Genomic DNA, 26,372 nt, shown 5'->3' with positions numbered 1-26,372 from the left:
ACTCTTTCCACATTATTTCCTACCCTTGCTCATAACAAGACTTAAGTCCTTCAAGCCCAGTTGTAAATGTCTACTGGAAACTATATTTGCCTGACAAGAAGTGTAGGCACATCCTCCTATCTAAATAGAAAATGATAAAACTTTTTATGCTATACTTCTAGGCAGAGAGAGCCCACAATGAAATCTGAGAAGACTGTAAGTCTGGGGAAGAGTCAACACTCGAATGCTGAATTATCTTTAGAAATAAGCTCCTACTGGAGAATCCTTTATCATGTGGATTCCAAATTATTGGAAGAAAAATGTATATTGTGTGTCATGTAACTTCTATAGAGATCCCAGAAGACTGTAAGACCCATCTTTGAATTTGTTCAATGGCTGAAAGCACAGGATTTTATGTGACCAAATGCCACATCTGTATCTCATTCAGAAATGTAGTAAATGCAGCTTTGTTTTGCTCATGTGACAGGGACATATAGAGTCACACATGGGGAGAGGGAGATATCAGGGCCCAGGAAACTGGAACGCCAGAGAAGAAATTGTCAGCTTTTTATTGCTGCTTCCCCTCATTTCTGAGAGGGCTATAGCATGGGTTGGTCTGAATTTGGAATTGTCCCTGGTTGGATGATCCCATTTTTGTTTTAATATCCAGTAGTCCTGTATTTAGAACAGCTTTGCTGTGTTATCTGGACAAACTATCTTTGAAATCTACTGATATTCTTAAATTGGTCTAAATTTCTAAACTCTTATTTTAGAATTCCTTGGCTGAATTGACTTGAGGAATCTTATAATTGCATTGTCAAATAGCCCTGATTGGAATTACATGTAAACCTTCCCTTAGAAATGCGTCATTCTTTGTTAACACCAGAAATCACCTGTCCAGATATCTGTAGATATTGGATAAAGTTTTGCTTTTATAACACTGTTATCCTAAGACTTTGAATTAATCAAGATGGTCATTATCACTCGAAAATTCTACCCATCCCCTATTGAGTTCTGGTATAATGAACACATATCTGAACATCTTAATTTTCCTTCTTGTCATGGCTGTTTTGCTTTAAACTATTTTGCCTGGGATACTTAATACATTCATAATAATTTTGCAGTCTTTATTTCACTTAAGACACACAGATCTATAAATCCTGAGAAAAATACAACACAGGTACTAATTAAATGCATTATTTGAGTATGTGTATTTTATATCTCAGCATTCTCAAAGCTCAACAAGGAAGGTTTTCTTCAAACCTCACTGAGAAAAGGATTACACACGCCCAGGACAGTATCATGTACTTGATATTTAAAAAAACAATTTAACTTGTAAAAGGAAAGGAAATTACTCAAAAAGACAAGTCTAAGGGTACCAAAGTCATGCCCACATCTCAGCACGGAGTGCATCTCTTGATTGTGCATGACCTAATTTAATAAGTCCACTTGACGCAGTGTGGATGTGCCACATCACACCTGAAGCAGTATTACTTCCTTCCCATCTTTCTCACTCACAACTAGTTCTTAAGTTGATTATCTCAGACATCCTGTGCTCCCTCTCTTGCCGGATAGATAAGCAATATTTTGTACCTCACCTGACTCAGTCTCCAATTTTAAATTACTTGTTTGTCCCCCCCAGCATCAGAAGTTCCTTTAGCTGTGTTCTGCACAGGCAGAGAAAAACCTCCTGATGGGAGAAGTGCTGAGTGCTTTCATTCTGCATCATTATATTCTGAATTAGTAGGCGTAGTTTGCTCTGTGTCAGTTCAGTCACCTTCATGCTAGAATAATGGGGATTTTAATTACATGATGTTAAACCTCTCTCTCTGATGTAGCCATTTATTGGAAGGCTCATCATCAATTCAGCAGTCGATTGAGGAAACCTTGAATAATGAGAGTTTATTAACCCAGGTTAATGAGCCTCGGGCAAAAATGAGGGATTTTTTTGCCCAGCTGAAGAGGAACATTGAACACAAACACAGCTACATGAGCGGAACTCCACTCTCTTGAGGTCTGCCCAGGAAATGACAGAGCATTTGGGAGAAATACCAGTGACTGGATACTGAAAGCAGAACATCCGTGTTCTGAGGAGCTACATTTTCTAATTGTGTCCACCAGATATCTAAGGAGAGGCAGTTTTCCCAGCAAGTGTACTGGCAAGCTGGGAGAATGGCTCAGAGAGGCAGAGCGTGATGCTTGTCTCTCAAGAAGTCCCCTAGACTTTTCCCTCCTGAGGGAGGTCCTTCTGTTGCCCATCCTGGAACTGACAACGTCTGTGCTCCCAGCAATATGGTCCCAGTCCTTGGACTTCAGACCCTCTCCTAGGTGCAGGTACTGAACATAAGCAACAAGGTACCTGCCTCCCCAGGAGACAGCCTTCTGCTAAAACAATGTGCCCATCACATAAATTCAGATAGGTACAAGTTCCTGTAATAACTCAACAGGAATAGGGAAAAGGGAGAAATCCCATGACATCTGAAACGACTAGTTACAGCTGTACAACTCTCCCTTCACTTTAGCCTCTCAGGCATGTCTCCAGCCCTGCTGTTCTGCTCTGCCCTGGCAGGACATCAATGGGTAAGGAGGTGAGAAACAACACATCATTGCAGCAGAAAGAGCATTTATTTATTTAGATCTACAGATTCTTAGTTCATAAAAAAAAGTTTGGCTATGGAATTGCTTTGATTTGGAGTTTTTTTTCTGCACTTTTTTGAATAGCTGTAAATGCAGCTGAAATAGCAATAAGGTTATTTCAGAAGTGTTTGTTTATTTGCAAGTAGTAAGTAACTGTCATTCACAGCTAGAAAGACAGGTATTAGCAACAGAGGAAAAACTGCATGAACTTTCCTGCAATAAATGCATTACACATTGAAAGTATAAAGGAGTATCTGCAGTTGAAAAACACGGTAGGGTATGCTAGTAGTAATTTTCTGGATTCACACTTTCGTGTCCAGTCCTGTTTTTAGAAAGTCTGAGAAGAGCAAATAGTTCAAAATTACTCAGTAGGCTGAAATTCTTGGTTCTGAAGTCAGCAACAGAGTTGCCTTTGTTGTCAGTTCTGGGAATTCATGTACACGGTACATTTACTTGTCAGCTCTTGCTGTTGGCAAAATTCAAATGGATACAAATTCTTTAAGCTAGTGGATGGAAGACAAAATGGCCCAAGAGAAAATGACCCTTGATTATCTGAACTAAAAAAAAAGAAGTTTCTATTTCATATTTTTGCATCTATTGCAAAATATAGCTCATGAATCATGAAAACCTCCTTCCCTATAGGGTATCTTATCAATTTTCAAAGAAGGAAAAAAGGACTGCCTAAAATACCAAGTTCTATGAAGTACCTGTAACTTTTGCAATTAAAATAGCTGCGAAATGGTCTTAAGAAAGTTGGGTGTGTATTATTCCTTTTATTCTTAGTTTCAATATACATATAATTGTAAAACTGTGATTCAATGAGAATATTGGCATCTATGCCAAAAATATGTCTGAGACAGATTTGAGTATGTTTATTGTAAAGTCAATTGTAAAATTTCCACTGTGCTGCTTCCTCAGAAGGCAAAATCTTGTAGTTCTTGTTAAAGTAAGACCTCTACTAAACAAAACATACATACAGACATAGAAATGGTCCACAAGTGTTGTCCAAAATCAGAAAATTATTCAGCTGGAAAAAAAAACAGTTATAGAGTTTGTCATATAGTTGATGTCAAACAGAAGCTCTGCATGGCCATGGATGCCTGCACACTCCTTGCCTGCACAGGAATCTTCTCATTACACAATTTTTGCCACGACATTTATGCAAATATTACTATAAAAAAAATTCACTAGTGTATTTGTGATGATGTGCCACTTTGAGATGACAGCAGATCCTACAAGCCCTTTGGGCTCCTGGTGAGCATCACCCACCTCCTGACAGTCAAGCAGCAATTCCAGTAACACAGAATGTGAGTGGTCTGTGAGGAGCTTTCTAGATCTGCAGCAGAACATCAGTGCTGGAAAAGACCTCCATTGAGCCACCATCACCTTCTATATAGGCAGATATATGAATATATGTTTTTATTTATAAAAATATCTAAACAGATTGGGGTTTGTACCTCAATTACTGCTGTCAGGAATGTGGCTACTGCTATATAATATCATTTCATGGGTTGTGTAGGAGGATTTAGAAATGCACAGGAGATTTATACTAGACTTGCAGTGTAGGTCTCCTGTAGCAGGATCTTGACTGCAAAAGGGGGCTTTTTGCCCCTCACACTATTAATCCAAGAGGAAGAAAATGAGATTGCTCTCCAGTGCTGTAAGTCATGTCAAAAGCTTTGCAAGTGTATGTGCAACCATCTTCTCTGCAGTCCGGGGTATGTGTGCAGGCTGTAAAGTAATTTTCTATCTCTCTGTGAAAGACCCCAGCAATGACCACTTCTGGGAGGTATGCAAGGAGGGAGGAAGGCAGGGAAGGAGAAGGACTTTAGAGGTTTGAATTGAAGGATATGAGGAGTGAAATAAATACAGTATTTGTTTGTAACACAAGGAGTATTATCCAGGTCTAGATGCAAATAGTCACTCATGGCTTCAAATCTTCTGAAGAACTTTAGGAAATGTACCTGCACCATAGTGCTGACAATTTAATTTATAAAATCCAAAGGAAGATAAAATGCTAAGGGTATTGATTAAACTATGAACCAGTACACCTTTTCTAGTTTTTATGGCTGCAGCTACAATCAACATATGTCAGATTAAGTTTTAACCTGTTTGTTGCCACCACCAGGAGAAAGCCCCAAACCAGGAGGTGAGAAAAACTAATAATTTAGGAATAGAGAAGCATGTGAAGTCAATTATTATGGGGTTTGAGATCTCAAAGGGGTAATCCTTTCAATTTCAGTAAACAAAAGGGAAATAAAAAGAAATACCAGTTCCTTAGTGTCTACATTATGTTAAGTGTCTCACAAAGTTTTGGGTTTTTTAACTGTAAGAGGCTGAGCAGTGGAGAGCTGGGTACTGCAGCAGAGAGGGATGCACGCAATTGTCCTCAGAACTTGTTCTGAAGTTGACACTGCTTTCAACACCAATTAGCTAACTCAAGATCATAGCCCTGACGTTTTGTTTTAAAGAACTGTCATGTACAAATACACACAGGCTGTACTACAAAAAAATGATGATTCAGTAAACTATGGTCCTGTGAGCTTTCAGTACTAGAAAAGCATTCCCTGGAGTGTTGGAGACCCCAGCCGGTGCCCAGCACTGTTGCCAGAACAAGCTCTGGGGAGTGAGAAGAAAAGACCTGACTGTTCATATGGATGTTACCTCCTTAAAAAAGTGCTGGCATTTTCCTTTGGATGTAGTGTTAAGACCCTTCTGGCTTCACATGCTAATTGAGAGTGATAAAGTACGGCTAACCTCCCCACCCCCGCTCCTGTTTTAAACATCACTCTTTTCCATATTTAGGCCTGTCTGCAAGGTGTAGATATAGACCTTGTGCCGTATTATGAGTATTAAATGCTTAATTGCACTTGCAGACTTCTTGCAGGCCACCTGACAGGCCCTAGTGGCCCTGGTGGTATGGAAAAAGGCAGGTTTCTTTGCTGAAAGATATAGGGTAGTATGTGCTCCCCGTCTCAAACCAGGATCACTCCAAGAATGTCTGTGATGCATCATAGATATCTCCACACAACCTCTTAGTCTTTCTCTGTCCCTTTTGGTCTAACAAACTTGGAGAACCCTTGTCCATTCCTCAACTGCACCACAGCCCACTGCTCTTAGCATTCCAAAAATTCTACTCCTAGTTATTTCTAATTCCACATATCCATTTTGCATTAGAGTTTTACGAAACTTCACAGTACATACCAGACCCATCCTCTTTGATCCACAAAGCCATCCAGAGTCCTGTTAAACTCCAAATTTCCTCAGTTCTTCCAACCTTCTGCTCCAAACTTCCTTCTGCCCAAATCCCCCAGCTTCCCTTCCATCCCAGGTTCTCCACTGGAACTCCTCACTGCTCTATGTTCAGGAGCCCCAAACTCCAACCACCCAGCAGTGATGGTTGCTCAGCTCTACATCTTTGGACACTTCATCTTTGCTTGAATCATCCACCAACATCTGCACCCAATACATTGAGCTTCCATGGCTCTCTGAGCCCACCCTCCTTCACCACAGCACCTCCTCCCTTACTGCCCCTGCAGAGGGAAAGACCCAGCTCTTGTATCACACAAGGATTTCTAAAACCTAAATACAGAGTGCAGTACCCAGAAATGTACTTTAAAAGGATGAAAAGAAGAAAAAGTAAGATCTATTTTAGGCAAACCAGATGCATTGAAACCCTTTATTTCCTTACTTTTACTCTACAATTAGACCTGGAACTTCCTTTTTTATAGGATTTAGAAAATTAAACTGGAGAAAATGCACATGTAAATTTTTTGCTTCCTCCCCCACTCTTACCTCTGACAACAAAGAGAGCATTTTTACCTTTATTTCCATCTCTTTATCCCCGTATTTGAAAGGAAGGTGGGGGAGGTGAAAGGCAACTAAGATCCAAAGAATTAGAGGTTACTTGCTCTTCCTTGTAAATAATTGCCGTGCCATTGACTGAGTGCCCTGAGGCCCAGCTGCCTGCTGACAGACTGCTGTGTCAGCAAAACATTCCCTTGTTTTGCAGGAGTCTTTAAAATCATCATGGGCAGAATACAACGCAGAATACAAAAACCCACTACCAATCCTTGACTGCATACAGTTGCTTTCCAAATTGAAACACTGTTTTTTCCTTTCCACTCACCCCAGGGATTTTACCTTGATGGTGCTTATCCATTCTTCCTTTCTCATGGAGGATGCAGTGTTCTCACTGAATCATTTTTATCCAATTGAATCTATCATTGTAATCAGAATGCTGGTTATCTGATGAATCACTTTATTAAACCTGTTTCCACCTTTGAAAAAGACATTTCATTCTCCTCCATTAATAGCACACTAATTCCTACAAGGCACTGTGAAGATACAGCTATGGAGTGTTGACTCTTTATTAATCCATTAGCTGTGATAAAATACCATGTGAGGAGTCACGAGGACCACCTGGATAACAAAATCCTGCTAGGTGCCTCAATTAGAACTTTTCCTATTCAAAACCTTCTTGTTCTGGTACAGGCACATGTGTGTTTCCTTGTAAATTTTACATGTCAGTTTTCCTCCCAGCCTCACATTGTTGCCAGTGTTAAAGAGGTGAACAAAAAACCCAGGGTACAACGGAGCTTACAGCAGTAAAAGTATGTTGTGAGTTTGAAAAGCTACTGAGTGGAACTGGACAAGTAGGAATCCTTGATTTTCAGCCATGCAGAGCTTTAAAGGCTAGACTAAAGCAAGATGGAAGCCTCATCTGGACTATTGCTTAACAAAAACCACTGCTGCAAACTGCCTAGTAAATCCAGCTAAGAATAACACACAACTTCAAGAAAGCCTGAAAGCCTTCACTGGTATAGCTCTGATGGTGGAGGATCTACTGCACTCCTAGACAAGATGTTGTAGTGGTTGATAGCACACATCACTCTTTTCTGGTCAGAGCTGGCCTTTCAACAGGAAGAGTAAGGGCTCTCTAATCTCACTGGAACCATTTTCTGAATTTATGGACTCCAAATCAAACGGTGCCCATTTTGCAATGGGCAAGACAAGGGTTGTTTTTACAGCTAAATCAGCAATAATGTGAGGCTCTTCACTTTTCACTCATCCTCATTTCATGGGAGTTCAGGAAGCATGCAAGTGGCAGTAAAATCAAGCTTGCTGGTCTGGTCTGATTTTTCAGTGCTAGTGTGCACAAATGGCAACATAGCACTTCATTCTCAAGGTAAACCTTGTTTCTCTCATTTAAAGAGATTCAACCTTACCACCATTCCATTGCCATCACAACCATATCCAACGTATCTGTTTCTTTTGTAAGGCCAGCAACAGCAGCCAGGTCACAAGTGAGCCCTGCAAGGGAGTGAAGCCATATGTAAACCTGTGCTGTGGAGACACAGAAGGAGCACTGACAATCAACCTTGTGATTTTCAAGGATTCCCTTAAAGATATTAAGTTGCTGTGATATTGCATTAAAGCTTGGCTTTCATTAAAATGGAAAGAAAGTGGTTCCAGCCTTCATGGCAGCAGACAAAATCTTGAAGACATTAACTGAAAGCACCTCAGAGACTCAAAACCTAGACTGCAAATGTAAAGGAAGAGTCTTAAATTTTTTGTTTGAAGTTACATATCTATTTAAAATACATTGTGACACTGAAAAAAAGATACAGGAGGAATATGGGGTTCTGGATTTTTTTCAGAGGGTGGCAATTAGAATACTATGAAGCAGCTGCCCTGACTGACAGTGTTGGAGGAGAGTACCTGCTGTGAGCTTTCCATGCACTCCTCAAAGAAAGCCAGGTAGAATGCAGCAGTAGCAGCAGGGGTTTGGATGAAACTCTCCCTCCTTTGAGTCCTGTGGTTTGTGCAGAACTCCTGCACATCTGAAAAGCACTGGGGAAGACTGTGCGGTTTCCTGCCAGAGCACAGATGGAGAATTCAGGGGTCTTTTGCTCTTCCTGCTCTTCAGGTGCTGGAGTAATAGTGCCACAGTCCAGCTTTCATCTCATGGTTACAGTCATCACTTCATCTGACACCAGGACATGGTGTATGTGTGGGGAAAGGGTTTCCTTGAGAGGATGGAGGAAAAGATTCTGCAGTCCTTCCCTCCATGCCTTTCCCATCAGTAGTGCTCACTCCAGCATTGCAAGAGGAGAAATAGATCTTCAGCTCAGCAGCTCATGCCCTCATCCACTTTGGTTGGACCAGCCACTCACCAGGCCACTGCAAAAGAGGCCACCAGGATGGTGACAGTGCCATTTAAGAGCAGGTGATAGATCAGTGGGGATGACTGAATGCTTTTGATCTACCAAACTCTGCTGTGGCCATACTTAGATAAGTACAGGCAGAAATGCTGCCAGTTTTCCACTAAATTTCAGTCTTTACTACCTTTTTTACTGCATTTTTAATAGCATCTTGTTTGCTTGAATATGTTTATTTTTATCCTTCAGGCAAATATTTCTGCCTCCTGTGAACCTTTTATGTAAATCAACTGAGGCATTTGGCAAACCATATCAAAACTGCAGCTTTACATATCACTGAAGCGGAAAATAAATGGAAATAATTACTGATGCCTCCAAGTACAGATTTGTTTCAAAATGAAACATGTAGCTCAAGAGGGGGTGGGCAGTATGTATCTAATGATTTCCTCTTAGCTTGCACAGCATTGGCTCAGTAATTTTTATTTTATTGCACAGTGTGATTTTACCCTCTTTTGAGGGAGATCAGGGAGATGTGGTGGTTGTTTGTTCACTCATTTTAACCATATTGAACAGAATCAGATCTTCACTTGTTTAGTAAACGCAGAAGATGATACTTGTAAATCCCTCCCTCATACTAGAAATCGGAAATTAACTGGTGTTTGAAGGAAAAAGGCATACGTTTCTATGCCAGTAACATCACTAACAGAGCCACTGACTGAACAGTGTCTATATATCTATATACTATGGGCTTGATCAATATTCATAGGGGTCAATACTAATTTGTTTTCATGCATTTCTTATAAACCAGTAATGCATGTTCTGATGCCACCAAGTTGCACTGACAAGCGGAGAACCAAGTCTTGCAGTGCCAAGAGCTGCTCCTGAGCCATCGCCACAGTCTGTTGTCCTGTTGGTTACATACCAGGTGAAAATCTAGTACTACTTCTGCTTAGTGCCTTCGGATTCTTGGAAACAAATGTTCTATAACTGTTACCATGACTAGGCAATACTTTAGGGAATCACTGAGGACAGATGCAAATCTGCTGCTTGTGGAGCAGAAGGTAGCCAAGCAAGCCAGACCAAAGACCCATCTGGCTCTGTACCCTCTCTAGACCAGCTGCCCTACACAGCTGCCAGGGGAAGAAGAGGAATAGGTAAGTGTGTTTTCACTCAACATGGTCACAGTCCTCAGTTATTCTCAATTTATAGAGTCAGACATGATTCCTGCCTCCTTTGTCACCCTCGCTGGATTTCTCTGGCATTAACCTGTCCAGTGTCTCTTGAAGTCATATTGCATTCAAGGCAAGGTCTTTAAGGTCTACAACATGCTGCAGGAGAAGCTGCCTCCTTTCATTTGTTCCTGACCTGATTTGTTTGCTACCTCCTTGTCCTTGTACTAATGACAATTAATAGGTGCTACTAGTGATAGTGCCAAAGTATCAGCCCTGTGCTCCTCTATTGTTTCAGAGCAATAGTTCCCATACTGCAGTTTTTACAGACCCACTGATCACATCAAGCCTGCAGAGAGGGTGTTTGCCATGAATTCTGGTTCAAAGTTTTGCTTCTGCCAGATCTAGATTTTAAACACATCAACAGTTGGCCTTCTGGGGATATCTCATCCACTTGGAATTGCTATGGTTTCACAAGTCCAAAGTTGTTTATTGTTCCACTGCCTGCAAACCCAGGATACAAAATTATACAGACTGTTGTATTTTAAAGACCAGCTCCACTTTTATTTAATTTGTACCCATTTTAATTTTATCTTTTGCTGCAGGGTGAAAATGAAAGGGTTTTCTGAAACACCATTTTTATTGTGTTCTTATAGCATCTCAGCATGTGCTGATAGTACCCGAGTCCTGGAATAGTGTCTAGTATGAAAAAATGTCCATACTTTTCACACCTCCACATGTTACAATTTTTGTAAAGACTTTAAACATGGTAAAAGTATTAAATACTATCTGAACTTTACTTACTGCTGATAGAAAATCTCTGAAGAGACAGTGCCTTGAAATTTAGGAAGAAATTATGTGAGAAAGGGCAGAACACCATGAGCATGGGAGACATGACAACAAAAGAAAAAGTGAAATGGTAAGTTTTCTGATGCATTCAGCAAAACAAACTTCTCCAAAATTTCTTCTGGCTCTGTGTCCTGACAGGAAGCTTATCAATGTTTGATGTGTTGCTGCTGAGGTCATTTACATAATTATGATGCTGAACAAAAAAAAAATCCCAAAACCCACCAGACAATCCCAACAACAAAAAAATAGAGATATGGCATTAGCTGTTTTGCTTCACAGAATCTCCCATCATGGCAATATAACAACACTTCAGCTTGTAAAGCTCTGCTATGCATTAGCAATTGGAGGGGAAAAGTCAGCTCATGACAGAAGGCACAAAAAAGCAGATAAAAGGACAAATAATTTTTAAGTTGGAAGTTTGCTGCATTTAGCATGTACAAACAGAATTTTGAATTGTTTAAAGGATGCAAAATCTGCTTCACATGCAACAAGAGTTGAACAGCAAAGAAATCACAAGGGTTCAAAGCCTTCACCTGTGTCACATCTTCCAAGGCTGTCCCTACTGAGCTGACAGGTTTCTCAAAAGGATGCAATATACACAGAAACCAACAGATGTTTCATCGTTAGTGAAATGTTCCTGCCAAGAGTTATTTCACATCTTCTTTTAGTATGCCAACCAGCCCAGATTCAAAGAAGTCTGCCTTGAAAACACAGCCTCCAGGGTCTGGGGAGTGGTGGCATGAAGTTGCTTTCTGGACTTGGACACCACCTCCCAAATACACAAAACAAAGGAGAAGTCGATTTTTGCCCGTGGCTACCACAGTCATGTTAGTAATGCTGGTGACATAATTGACCATTCATGGCACTAAAATCCTTGATTGCTTGTCCCTGTTTTTGCCAGTGGCTGGGATACTTACTGACCAGACCATGGAAATTTGAGTAGACTCAGGTTTGAGATGCTGCTGCTGGCAGAAAAACTGCAGCCTAACAACTAACTGTACGGAAGCACCTTTAATTCAAGTATTTATTTTCAATGTTGTGCATGTCTAATCCAGTACTTTCTTCTTTAAAGGTAATTTCTGAAAATTGGGTTCTGATATTGCAGAATTTGTACTCTGTAAAATTTCCAATTTAAAAACAAAATCGTCAAAGAGGATAAATTTGCAAAATCTCCTATAAATATGCAAGTTTATTTCCTGATTTTTTTTTTCTTTTTGTCTAAACCTGGCATCTGACAGATGTACTTTCTGCATTAGCTTCAAAGAAAAGGAATCCACTACTACTAACGGTTTTTTGTTTGGCATTTTTTTCCTATATACACACACACAAAGCTGGGCAATCCTTAGAGGCAGATACCAAATAAATTTACTCAGGCTAATAACAACATTCACTTACTTTGTTAGTTTAACAAACATTCCTGAGCTAATTTGGCTGGAATATCTTTGCAAAACAAGCAAGTTCAAAGTGCTGCAAGCAGTCAACGTAAAATGCTTCAAACATTTGAATTAATTTTATCATAGATGGTAGAAATTTACTAGTAAGGTTATTTATACATTCTCAGGCAATACTGTTCAGGCATAACTTAATCTGTTGAACAGAGACAAATCTAAGCTATTTTCATTGTCTTTTAAGACAGTTAAAATGGAATTTATTTGCCTTCCTCACTCAACAAACTGGACAAGAGGTCCAGCCCCATAAATGCTGTTGTTCCAGTTTCAGAGGAGAGAGGCTATAAAATGGGGGTGCTTCATTAAAATACCATGGCTGGCACCTCTCAGAGGCACAGGAAAAGAATATTCACTGAGTAAGTAACACATTATAAATTATAATTGAGATTCAATTCTCCCAGGGAGAAGAGAAGGTAACTTGTCATTTGAAGTGTTGTGAGTTTCTGAGAGTGGACTAGGAGTTTAGAGGGTATAATGATATCATTAAGAAATGCCCTTGCAAAGCAAGCAAAATTATACTGTGGTGTTTCTTGAAAACCACAGGAACTCTTTATTGTTCTGCCAGCAGCAGTTCAAAGAGCTATGTGACCCCATTAACATCCACTCAGGCATGTATAACAAATTGGGGGAGGGAAATTTCTTGAATAGTTAATTATATTTTGTGTGTTTGAATACCTAACACTAGTTCAGCCATGTGAACTCAGCACCACAGAATGCACACCTTGGACACCTGGTTCACCTCACAGCTTTAATCATCTTTTAACATTTAGAAAAGAAAGCAGTATCAAAGGCAGAGAAAGAGCTGTGAGGTTGGGAAGTGGGAAAAGGTAGATAACAGCTAGCTGATTTGATGGCTGTGGTTGAACTGCTCTAGTATTTGCAGTTGTTCTGCTATGAGCAGCAATTGTTATTAAATGACCAGAAGACCCTTTGAACCCACAAATCCATATCAGGTAGAAATAAGTGGGTTGACACACTGTAAGTAGAATCTAGAATCTTGCGGGTATACTGAGTTTATCTCATTTTCAATAAGAAGCAGCTCTTCGGGCCAAACTATTTATTTCTATGCAAAAGCTTTTCCAGGATTTATATTTTGTTTAGAGAAAGTGGTAGAAGAAAGCCCATTCACACTGATTAATTGTCAGATACTTTATTTGTACCAATTCATTAATTTCAGTTACAAGAGATCCAGCAATCCTTATCTCTTTAGTCTCCTTGCAGCTTTCCTCACACTTAGCAATGAGTTTGATAGATGATATGATAAAGGAAAGGACCATCACAAGGAGGTTAATGTTATCTGTGCTATACTGAGGAGACATTATTTCCTGAGAAGCTTTTAAATTCAGGTTATCCGTAAGTGATGTCCAACAAAGTTAGGATTGTCAGTGGGAATTTTCATGAAACTTCACACAAAAGTTAGACTAGGGCCCTTTGTAGATGTGGCAATCCCAGGCACACCTACAGGTTGGGTGGGGAAATAATTGAAGCCAGTAGTGAGGAGAAAGATTTGGGAGTGACAGTGGATGAGAAGCTCACCATGAGCCAGCAGTGTGTGCTAGCAGCCCAGAAAGCCAATCGAATTCTAGGCTGCATCAAAAGGAGTGTGGCCAGCAGGTCAAAAGAGGTGATTCTCCCTCTCTACTCTGCTCTCATGAGACTCCACCTGGAATACTGCGTGTAATTCTGGTGCTCTCAACATAAGAAGGACATGGAACTGTTGGAGCAAGTCCAGAGGAGGCCATGAAGTTGATAAGAGGACTGGAGCATCTCCGCTATGAAGACAGGCTGAGGAAGTTCAGCCTGGAGAAGAGAAGACTGCATGGAGACCTCATAGCAACTTCTCAATATCTGAAGGGCCTACAGGGGAGCCAGAGAGGGACTCTGTTAGGAACTGCAGTGATAGGACAAGGGGTAATGGATTCAAACTGAAGGAGGGAAAGTCTAGGTTAGATGTGTTACTCTAAGGGTGGTGAGACATTGGCACAGGTTACCCAGGGACATGGTGGATGCCCCAGCCCTGGCAATGTTCAAGGCCAGGCTGGATGAGACCTTGAGCAACCTGATCTAGTGGGGAGGTGCCCCTGACCATAGTAGGGGGGTTGGGACTAGATGATCTGTAAGGTCTATTCCAACCCTTAAATTCTATGATTCTATGATTCTGTGTCCATTTACATAGGTATTCCCACTAATCCACAAGAAATTGTCTCTTCCAGACACTGGGCACATATGCTACTGAGCATACTTATTAATTGAAAGCTGCTTCTAAATTCTCTTGTAAAATAGAATAAGATTTATATTACCCTATAAGCCTAGGCATGCTTGAATTTTCTTTGCATTTCTTTGAAATTTCTGTTGTTATCCTCTGTAATTCTTACACACCGTTCAAGTATTTTGCTCATCACATATATATTTATGCTTCTGCCTTTTTTCTGAAAAACTGTCTGTTTAATGACCTTCTGAATGTATCTAGTATTTGGAGAATATTTGCATTATAATTGTACTTATGTTAGCTATGATTTTGCTTAGCTGCATTTTATTGCATGTAGTTTGGAGTTGGTCAGAAAGCCTCCTCTGAAATGGAAATTGTTTTTATTACACTTTAGCCATGCTTTAAACTCATTCTACATCAAATAATTTGAAACAGTGGGAGTGTGTTCAGAATGAAAAGTAAAATGCACATTCGAATGGTCTAATATGTGTCTACCAGAAAGGAATGCTGAACATATCCTGAAATAATCACAGGAAGTTATGAATTACAGAGCAGTACAGCAACTGTATTTCAGTAGCTATATCTGGAGTTCAGTTCAGTTTCCAATGATACACTTTCTTCCTCAGAAAATGCCCATTTGTTGAAATCAAACTTCGTGGGAGGCAAGGGGTAGAGGGGAGGGGGGAGAGGGAAGTAGGCTGAATTATTCACTGAATGTTTTCATCTTTCCTTGGAAGTCTGCGATGTTTGCAGTTGACATTTTTGCATCAAGGAACCCCTGCTATTCAGGAATGCTTGTTTCTAGGGCTAAGTTCTACACAGTTAAAAAGAGATGTAAAAATATTTGAGAACAAAACAGAGTTCTTCAAGATCACTAGACAAATGTTCAAATTGATGTACAAAATTTCCAAAAAGTGCTCAGACATTGAGGGACATTTTCTGCAAGCCTAGAAAACTCATATGAAATGGAAAAATCACCTCCTGCCATGGCATAATAGGAGTGGTAGTACAGCCTCCAACAAAACAATGGCAAAACTCCCATTTGCATTAGTCAGGACTTCATCTCAGACTTACTGAAAGCACTGTAGTTTCCTTTGACCATGTTGACCGTACACATATTGAGCACACTAATATAGGAGACCATACACAGTTTGAGGAATTTAAAAGTTCCTTTGTTGAGGAAGAGATAATAATAATAGATGAGGCTTTAAAGAGAATGGTTCTGTGTGGTTTTCTGCATATAATCAAGTCAAACAACAGGCAGGCAAAGGTTTCTCAAAATCATTGCCTTTCTGCAGAATTTTTAAATATTGCTGACTGCAGCTCTTTGTTAAAAACTTGCATCAGGAATTATTACCTTGCCTAGAGCAGCAGAGTGAACACAAGGTCCTGCCAAGAGCCCTCCCCTGCATCCATGTGAGCTGAATTGCTGGCTCTTCCACAGCAGCAGTCAGGCACGCACAGCCAGTTCCACTGATGCAGCACATCCTTGAAGGCATGTGCCAAACTGGGGACTGTGAGCTGGAGGTGTAATGGGACAACTGCTGCAGCAGTTTTCCCAGGGGAAATGAATTTCAGTCCTGCAGTTTTTGGTGAAGACTTCAGCATGAGTCCTCTCCTGAAGAGAGTCAAGTACTTGTGCTCAGGGGATAATCCATGCCACATATCACAGTGTACAGTCATATCAGAGTGATGACTCCTCCTACTGCTGATTCCCTCCATCTCCCTATCTACATTTACTTCCACTTCTATCCCACATCTCAAACAAAATAGTACTCATTCCATGTCTGTTGGCACATAGCTGTCACTGAAATGTCACTGTGCCTGTGTCTTTCTGATCTAGTTTTATATATGCAAGCCCTTTTATATGTTTTGCACAATCATTTTATATATTCCTCATTGCAAGAAGTTATCTGAAGTCAACACTCTCTTCAGGAAACATTCACTCAGTTTCCATGCTAAAAAGAGGAAAAAGCTTTTGGAGTTGCAAAATAAGTTAAACAGATATTACAGAGACATAATTCCTGCAATTCTATGAAATTAATGAGGACAGGGATAATGTAAATTAGTGCAAGTACATTAGGCCATTTTCACAATTTATGAGATGAAGAAAGGCTCAACACATAATATGAGTTATTTATGCATATGTTGGTGGGAAGGTTCGAGCATGACTGGTGTTAGGACTAGCTGCCTTTTTACCGTCTACCTTAGAACTTTCTGTTCTAAGCAGACTTACTGCAATAAACTTTCATGTTTTCTTGATGGGACTGAAAGAGTATTTGTCTCTTTTCTAATACTTATCAGCAGCTAGAGGAGATATTTATTAAAATGTAATAACTGGCATAAAACCCCCCAACTTTCCACTTAGCATATCCAGCCTCTTGGGCTGTCCAGATTGCAGCTCCTCCTCTGCTCACAGCCAAAAGTCCCAAAGCATCCAACTGCTAAACATGGCAGGGCTGATCGATTCTACTCAGCAGTTAATTTCAGTTTTCAAGCAACAAATGTGTGTCTACAGCCTACTATGCTTTTCTTTTTCCTTATTCCAGTCAACTCCCTAGAGATTATAGGCACACAATGAGCATAGGCCTTCTCTTGCAGAGAGCAAAGTCTGTTTATCTACCTTTTTTTTTATTATAAAATGAGTCAATCCCTTTCCTCATCGCCTATGATTTCAAAGGGACCCTCACTGACAGCTCAGAGAGTACTCACTCTACATATCACAACAGCTGTAGGAGACAGATAGCATGAGTGCTTCTGGAATGATTCAAACTGACCTCCTTTCAATGGATAGATACTAAATGCTCATCGCTAGCTGTGACTTCATGTTCAGCCATCCAACACAGGTCTCTAACATGACGCACATTCTAATACTGAGGAAAAAGGTAACTAGGTAAACAGATCTGGGAACTTCTGAGACAATCTTTAATGGAAATAATATTGGTAAGATTTTTATTTATATATATATTGCAAATTATTTAATCCAAATACCTGTGTAAATTAGCAGACTGACACCTCCTATCAGTAGTGGACTTGAAATCAAGCAAGTTTTTTGCTACATATGTTCAGGAAGCAGAGTATCTAATTGCATCTCACAGCATCTGCAAAATTCTGATCTGTAGCCATTTTCCAGTTGCCAAAGTTCATTAGAGCTTGAAGCTGCCTCTTTTTAGAAGCAGTTTTACCATTTTTACTGGGAGGAGGGTCTTTATTATCTTCACAGGCCAGATTTGTATGTAGGCTCCCTTTTGTAGGTTAAACCATGTTTATATAGCTCATCTTCCCTCTATGAAGATAAGCTTAAACCACTATCACATTTTCTAAAGTTACTAGCAGGGACTCATGTTTGTAAAGCTGCAACATGCCTTTTGGACATATCAACACCCTGTGATTATGACACAGGTACATCCTGCTTTTATATTCTGAGGAAATTGCTCGTCGTCTGGTAAGACACTGCTATAGGTCCATCTTCAAGAACCCAGAATAGAATATCCCCTTTTCTTCAATTTCCCTATCCTGGGAAAGATAATGACAAGGTTTTTGCACAAAATCTGAAATCTAAGTATATCCTTGATTTATTACAAGTCTTTAATTTCTGGAGATATAGGGGGAAAACCCAGTCTGCCTTCAAGAATATTTCTTTCTAATAGAGGAAGGAAAAGAGGCACGGATTCTCAGCTGCCATAGATCAGCATTACTCTGCACATGTGCACAGAGCCTCAGCCAGTTACACTGACATAGTAATTGGCCTCAGTTCTCTGCTCACTTTAATCTTCCAGATTTTCAACATGAAAGACTGAGGAGTAGCCAGACAATTAAATGTGTGACTTTTGAGTCAGTAGTTAGTGTCCTAGAGATAAACAGCTTTAGAGTCTACATTGTGGGCCTTTTTGCACTAGGTACTAAGGGGTTTTTGGCTTGTCCTTGTCCAAGCCCTGCAGTGTATATGTGTGCCTATACATGGTTTTCCTTGCCTAGCCTCTGTCACTGAGGATTTTATCTGTTCTGACTTCAGTAGGCAATGACAGAGAGCTCTGTCTTTCTGTTAGTATGACCTGTTATAAATACCAGTTGAGACATAATGGCATCATAGGGTATTTATAGCACAGGCAGACTTCTCCCTACACTACAGATATCTACATAAAGACTGAGCTAGAACAAGTCTTTTTAGAGTGTTCTTCAGTTTGTTACAATGTCGATTCTCACTCTAAATTTTCAAGTAACAGCAGTATTATAGTCAGAAACTCAATGGAAAGACTAGTGTTGTATCTTATACCTACTATTGTAAGGCATCTTATAGCCTACATCATTGACATGACTCATAAAGAGTTCAACTGGAAGTACTAAGTGAGTCAAAATGATTGCATTTGCCTCGGGTCTCAGAGTGCAAATGTGTTTAAACAAGGAAAGAAGAGTCAGTTCCTTGCTCCAGGATCCGGACTAGTGAAGAAAACATCAAATTTGCAGGGCAGAGGGTTTGATAAAGTCTCCAGATGTATGAGGACTGCCTGAACTTTGTTCAGATGCCCAGTTTGACCATAACAAAGATTAGATGATGCCATTAACCCATGCCATGCTGACCCGAAGTACCATTCCATTATTTCAGCTTGATTTAAACTTTCAAAAAGCAAGAAATTCTAACAACTAGGACAGAAATAAAATGCTTCTTACCACTCATAATGAAATGGAATACTAAGTATTTTGATTTCCAGGTGAAAACTTTTGAAACAAACATATTTCATATTTTTTCCAGAGAATTTTGGAAACATACTTCACAGTAATAATTCTATTCTGAAAACATGGCATTGTTCCAGAAAAACCAAATCAAACATTTTTCACTTCAAAACTTTTGTCAGCTCTAAAAGCTCATATTTTTCACACAGATTTGGAACAAACAAGTAAATAAAAAAAATTACACCTTTGCCATAATATTGAACTGCACTTTTTTCCTTCAAGCTTTACATTCTACTCTCCATTTTAAGCATATTTTATATTTTAGCTCTTCCTTCTGAAGTACAACATGAAAAATATTTAATTGCATAAGATAGTGTCAAGAGACAAGCAATTTGATACTATAATTCAACTGACATTAAAGCTCTCAATCCCACACAATTGCAGAAGGAAATTTTTTTATAAATTGAATTTTTAAAATCTATTGTTCATATTAAAGATCAACAAGCTTCATATAATCCTAACCAGACTGAGTTTTCCATGTTCTGTTATCATTATAGCTTTTGAAGTGAGATGATCTCCAATAATGTCTAAATAAACATGTTAACTTCATTATCTGACTTGTTCTCAGCATTAGACCTATTCTGGACAAATGTACCTCAAAAAATTTTCAAAGAGAAGTTTATACAAGTATCATTTATTCAAAGATTTTTTTTCCAGAAGATTTTTATCTATTCCAGACTAAGGTGTTCTGAAGTCACGCATCATTGATTTCCTTTCATTTTACTCTGCTCCTAGAAATACCAGTTTCAAATTTTCACTGGATTATGATAAACTGAAGATAATTTATAAAAAAATATTAAAGAATGTTAATGAATTTCCTAATGTGTTTTGTTGGTCCAAACTTCTGTCAAACTATTACCAATGAAAATCCTGGATGAATTCCTGTTTGTGGATCTTGGTTGTTCCCTGTTGTTATTGCTATTTGCTGCAATGATTGCGAAATTTGAAGCAAAGCCGTGTATTGAACCCTAAAGATCACTCCTGCAGTGATTCATCATTGTCACAAAGTAGGCATAGGGCTTCTTTTTTAAATCACTGTCATCATATATGACTACAACTGCATGTGACAGAACTATCAGAGAAGGAACGAATACAGCCAGGATAAAACCATTCGCCGTACTTCTTGTTTCAGTATCTTGAGACAGCCTTGGGACATGTTAGCTTTTATGTAAGGCAGCCCTAGGTATGCTGAAGTGCAAACCTGATCTTCAGGTCAGTTTTGAATCCAGCTTGCTGATTTGTGCCATAAGCCATTCAGTTGGGTCTTGGTAGACCCTGGCCTTCTGGCTTTGTAGTCACCAAAACAAAGGTAGGCAAGGTCAGACATACTGCTGTTTTGAAAGTTTTGGTATATTTCTGAATGCTATTGGAGAAGTTATTGCATTTCAATTCAGAGTGCTAGCTAGGGGAATTTCTCACTTGCATGCATGTACACATACTGCAGTCCACAGCTCTAGTGTTGGATAAGGCAGAAGCAACCAATGTTTCTCTATACTCATAGGTAGAAGCACCCTAAAATCAGAAGTCCTGTCTGGAGGCAAAGTAATTACATCTTCTGAGCAGAAACCAACCAGCATTAAATAAAAAACCCAGTCTGGATTTCACTGAACACTCAGGTTATGTTCACTGTAACATTCAGCCCCAATTCCCATGATTATTAGAGGTTTCCAAATCAGTGGTCCAGTAGTAAACATTCTGCATACTAAAGAGCAACAATTTCTTACATGCCTTACCTGCTTCATGATTGCTACATGGGTTTCTTACTTTTGGTATTGAACTCTGATGCTTCTAAACTGTTGTGCAAAATGTCAGAAGATCAATCTCTGGCTACCTTAAGCCACAACTAAATTGTGTCTGCCATCATAGGATAACTATAAGCTCAGCAAAGAAACAGAAGGGAGAAATGTGCTGCAAAGGGGAAAAGCTGTTCACATTAAAAGAATAAGGATAGAAATCAAAACTCATCAAGTTATTGGCAAAATAGATTGGTTTTACACATACCTATTTCCACACCTTTCCAACCACATAAGCATTTTGTCTTGAGCATGTTAAAACTCCAAAGAGAAGTAAGGTCTCGAAAGGAGTATGGCATGAGCTCAAAGCATACAGTAGCAATTGTCTTGTGATAAAAGAACAGATCTCATTAATCAGGGATGATTTAGGCACTAAGAACACATTTGTCCCTGCACTGCTGTGACATAATGAGAATTGTCACACTGTACAAATACTTGTTTAGCATCTGAACCTCTGATGCTTAAAGTGGAGACATAAGCCTCTTTTTAGGTCATTAAACAACATAACTGAGAAACAGTGTAGGTGCCCTTTTGAGTGAGTTATAATGAACTGTCTTGTGTGATACAGAAATCCACACAGAACAAGAAGTAGTGTGAGCAAAATGTACTTTCAGCCATGTGGCAGTGTAACTCCTACTTCATCTTCCTAAGTATTTGCAGACTTTACAGCATTTGGAACTGAGCAGCCTGTGTAACAGTAACATTGAATTTTGCAGCCAAGTCCATTTGATTTGATTAGTGTTGGTTTTACAGCACAGGATGAATTAACATATGCACCTGTGTAATGTTTGTGCTCTGCACTGAGTGATAATGAATTGTAGCAGCAATTTAAGGCAAAACAAATTGAACGAAAATGCAAAAAAAAAAAATGAACTGCCAATATATTAATTGGCTGAAAGCAATTTGAGTGTAAGAAAAAACTCAAATGCATAAATTATTAAATACTGCTTATTTTTAAGCAATTCTGTATTTCAGAATGTGATGGTCTGAGACACTGAATGAGATGAAAGATCAGCAAACTATGGGAAAATGGTTCAACTACGGCATAAAAATTGCCATTCCATAGAGAGAGGCTAAAAGTTCCTGACTCATATACCAGCACGTGAACATATGGGTTCAACCCCGATAGAAATTGTAAGAGAGAATTATTTTCCTTTCATACACTTCATTAGACTTACACAGTACTTAATATAACCCAAAATCTCTTCTTAGAAAGGAGGACTGAGATAGCCATGTAATCTGCCTTAGCTATGAGAAATAACAAGGAACTGAAACAATCTCAATTTTTTTGGACATCACCATCTCAAGAGAGCAGGACCTGACTTTTTCACATTCAGTGACCTCCAATACAACTCATAGCGTGACTGTTTCTCTGTATGTATATCTTGCCTTCATTTCAACTACGTTTTACATAAATTTTACATTAAGATAGCAGTAGTTCTTTTTAAATAATAATAGAACAAAATCTCAATGAAAGTACTTCAACAGCAACCGTGAGAGCCAAAAAAATTCAAAACTCCAACCTAAGCAGCCCTCACCATCATTGCCTGCTAAATATGTGCTTTATAAGCATGAATGACTTGCTTCTGAGTCTGATACCTTGGAGTGCAGCATTCACAACTCCTACAACTCACCAAGCTCATGGGTAGTTAAGTCTAGGATATGCTATCCCAATTCGTACTTTTAGAAAGAGTTATATTTCTACTAATCATGGAGAAGACAGCAGTAACTTGACTTTAAATGAGAAATTAAATGCCCACAGACACACACAAGAAAGGCACCCTCCTTAAATTGCCCAGCACAAGTTGTGAGGCTAATGACACAATCATAAGATCAGCTTTGGTACTTCCAGAAACATATTGTTGGCAAGAGCTGCAAATAAACTGTAGACAGACAGTGCATAGGCAGTCAACCTGGCAAGTGCAGTGGCCAGAAATCAGACAGGATGCAGGCTGGACTGGCCTCTTACTGAATAGATGGAAGAGCAAAATTAGGACAGGTACAAGGACACCTTGCTAGAATTTGACTTCATTATGAATGTCACTTGGATTTATCTTTCTTCTGACTGGAGGGGTTATTTTTTCACCACAGAATGTTATTCAGTGAAGGAAGGCAGATGAAGTGATAGTATCAGCAGGAGAAGATAAGGTATTGTCCTAGGGACTAATTGCACAGCTTGAATTTCTAGTTTGTTAGAATAGATGAAAATTCATCACAAAGGGGAATAGAGGCTTAAAACTGCTGGCAAATTTTTCTACCTCATTTTTTAATAATAACACAAAGTAGAGACAATCATGATCTAATTGTAGACAATTTGTTAGTCAAAAAATAAGTTGTACAAATTGTTCTTTCTAGTATGTAAGTTAAAGTTAAAATAAACACACACACTCCAGGGAGGATTATTCTTGAGGCATTTATAACTGTGGGATATCTGATGGGTACTAAAAATAAAATGAAAAAACAATGACTTATATTATCTCTCCTTTTAAATATGTAGCAACTTGAAATGTGTCATCCTCAAGCAACCTGGTCTGAGACTGAAATCAGTGCTTTGAGAAGGGTGTTGGACAATGTGATCTCCAGAGCTCCTTCCAGCCTAAATAGTCTTTGGATTCTATCAAATGCCCTCAGTTAATAAGGTTGTGTCAGACTGCTTCAGACCTACAAATCTGTCTCAGGTCTAACAGCAAAGATGGGCTCAGACTCTGGTGGAAAGGGCTGAGGTCCTCTCCCAGCACCACAGCTTGTCCTCATCCTCAGCTTACCCCATCCTCAGGTTGCCTTATCCTCAGGTTGCCCCATCAGGCCCCAGCTGCCTTGTCCTCACTCTCCACCTAACCCTGTAACAGCACACAGTTTTAGCTTGCTCCTATTTATCTGCAAGCATCAAATGGATCTGCAGCCCCTGAACAGTCTGAACCATAATGTAACAGGATCCTGCAAGACAAATGAAGGCAGTCAGAATGAGGGCACAACATTCTTCCTCATTTCCCTCCAACTCAAATGCATCCACGTGAACACAACAACACACTTCCGTCTGCTGAGGGACCTGCTCTCTTCTCCTGTCACCCTCCCTCCACATACACATGTGCTTCCATGTGGGCTGCACACTACAGAAGGCAGACGCCACAGGATTTTAATCCTCCCCTCATTCTCTGATGGATTAAACCTCAAATCTCTAACCCTCCTTCTTAATGCTACAGTAAGTAACACACATACTGGTTACACTGATTTACAGCTGAAATAAAAGTGAACGACAGACAAAATGAGATGTCTGAAAATCAATCTATGCTGCAAGTGTATAGGACATTAAAGCATTCTGGATTATTTTCTTCACCCTTCACTCTGACCAGTGCCTGATGAAGGAAAAAGCACTGTCTGCAGCAATAAAAGTTGCAGGTACATGTGTTAGCCTCCACCTACCTGTAACCCTTCAATGGCCAGTTTGAGGATAGATGGTGTAAGCTTGGAAGCTTGCTTGAAGGAAAAGTTGCTCCAGTCTATAATTAGAATGAAGCCATTTATCTGAAGCTCTTGATCTTCAATGAGCACTTCCAAGGAAAGTAGGATCGCACGAAGAATATCTATGAAGGAGTTCCTAGAGCCAAAGCAGGGGAAAAAATTAAAATCAATGGTTGCGGTTCTCTTCAATCCTCAAGACAGTCAGGTTTGCTGTGGATGGGGCATAAGCAAGGGACAGGGCTTTATTCTGGTAGAATTCTTCTGAAAAGAAGGTTGTTTCAGAGGTGTCATTGAAGAACTCCTTCTCTGAAACTCACATTCCTCTGTTTGGTGTGATAGTCCTGCTCACTGGTGGATAAAATAAACACTGAATGAAATCTCCTCAATTCTTCTGGTGTTCTTTACAATAAATTTTAGCTAAGCTGCTTTGGAAAACTATTTTTCTGTGTTGAAATGAAACAAATTCAAGCTATCAGTTTAAATCCTTGCTCATTTGGATATACTTTACCAGTTTGTTTGTTTGCTTGTTTCCCTTCTTTGGAGAAAAAGAAATAAATCAGTACAATATTAATATAAAAAATAAAGTTACAACTAGGTTCCAAGGTTTCCTGCTTGAGCGGAGGGAACAATCCAAGGCTTTGCTCAATAGAGTTTGACTGTTGCCTTAGCTCTGCAAGCCAAATGCAACATGAAAAATATCTGCATCCACTCAAAATGGGAACTGTTTATTAATTATCAGCTACAATAGGCTGGCTGCAAGGCTTCCCTCAGCTCCTGGAGAATAATTAAAAACCATGGGGGCCCTAAAGGATATAGCAAGTGACAGAGAAAAAAATGTGGAAAGGTTTTCTTTAATGTGAAAGTCTGTACGGGGAAGCCTGTACTGCTCTCTACTTCCATCTTGTGCATTTTACAAAAGCATGAGTTGGACACTTAAATGACTTAGGCCATGTTTACATCTGAGTAAGCTAAATCAGGTGGTCTCCTCAAGTGTCCTTCCTATTAAGATGATTTACAAACAACAGATTCTTCTAGACCTCAACAAGCAAGGAAAGCTTCAGAAAGTACAGCTTCACCTTGTGTAAAATGAAATTGTAGCATACTGCTAGTGCAATCTGCTTTACTTCTGCATAATTCTCAAGTTTTGATGAGGCCTGTGGTCTCTTACAGGGAGGGTTCACACCATGTTCTCCCATGGAGATTTTAATTTAATCCTTTTCTGCTGTTTTCTTTAATTTAAAACAAGTCCTCTAAGCCTTCAAGAGCATTGTTTCAAATTCTGCCTGAGAGAAAAAAACCTATGTGCAGTCAAAATAAACTTCTCTACCATTAAGACCTCTACCCCTGAATGGCATCAACACATGGTAAATTCTATTAGAAGTAAATGGTGAAGTGTTTCCTTATTCTTTCTCTTTTCTCTCAGCAGGTAATGAGTGGAAACATACGTTCCTTCTCTAAAGACCTGGTCCCTTGAAAAAGCTGCTTCTGAACTCTGCCTTTCTGAAAAAGTTAGGAGCTTCTCTGAAATAGAATTGCTAAAGCAATAAATAGACCATAAAGATATTTAATTTTGTTTCTGCTGGGTACCAAACCATCCCTCCCTCATATACAGTACCAGGACAACCCTGACCTTTTCAAATCCTATGGGGAAGCTGTGCTAAACAGAAAAACTGAAGGAGTATTTCCTTAGCAATGTAAGGTGAGGGCATACTGATTGGATTGGCAACTGACATTTATTTCTAGTCTAAATTTATTTCAAAAGAACTGTGATATACTACCTATTGCCCAGCTGAAATGGGTGATGACTTTCAAGCAGCAGCATCAGATGTCTACACCTTCAGTGGTGAAAAAAGCAAATATACCCCTAGACCATACCTACTTAAAATATCCTGCACTACTGCAGCATCCCTCTTCAAGATGGTCAGCCTTCC

The 26,372-nt window shown here is 39.4% G+C and overlaps 1 protein-coding gene across 1 annotated transcript in view; it reads right to left on the bottom strand.

Annotated features, from left to right (window-relative positions):
• CLVS1 (clavesin 1) overlaps window positions 1-24,577 on the bottom strand; it is a gene marked incomplete at its 5' end in the record, with an annotated part of 65,853 nt that extends 41,276 nt beyond the window's left edge. The window contains one exon of the mRNA XM_009071800.1: window positions 24,403-24,577. Within this exon, the coding sequence (XP_009070048.1) occupies window positions 24,403-24,577 (175 nt within the window). The remainder of the gene's footprint in view (window positions 1-24,402) is intronic.
• Between the last annotated feature and the right edge of the window lie 1,795 nt (window positions 24,578-26,372).

The sequence above is a fragment of the Acanthisitta chloris genome, unplaced genomic scaffold (genome assembly GCF_000695815.1).
Source record: "Acanthisitta chloris isolate BGI_N310 unplaced genomic scaffold, ASM69581v1 scaffold12603, whole genome shotgun sequence".
NCBI lineage: Eukaryota > Metazoa > Chordata > Aves > Passeriformes > Acanthisittidae > Acanthisitta > Acanthisitta chloris.
The sequence above is the reverse complement of the archived record's forward strand: the minus strand, read 5'-3'. Positions and strand labels throughout refer to the sequence as shown.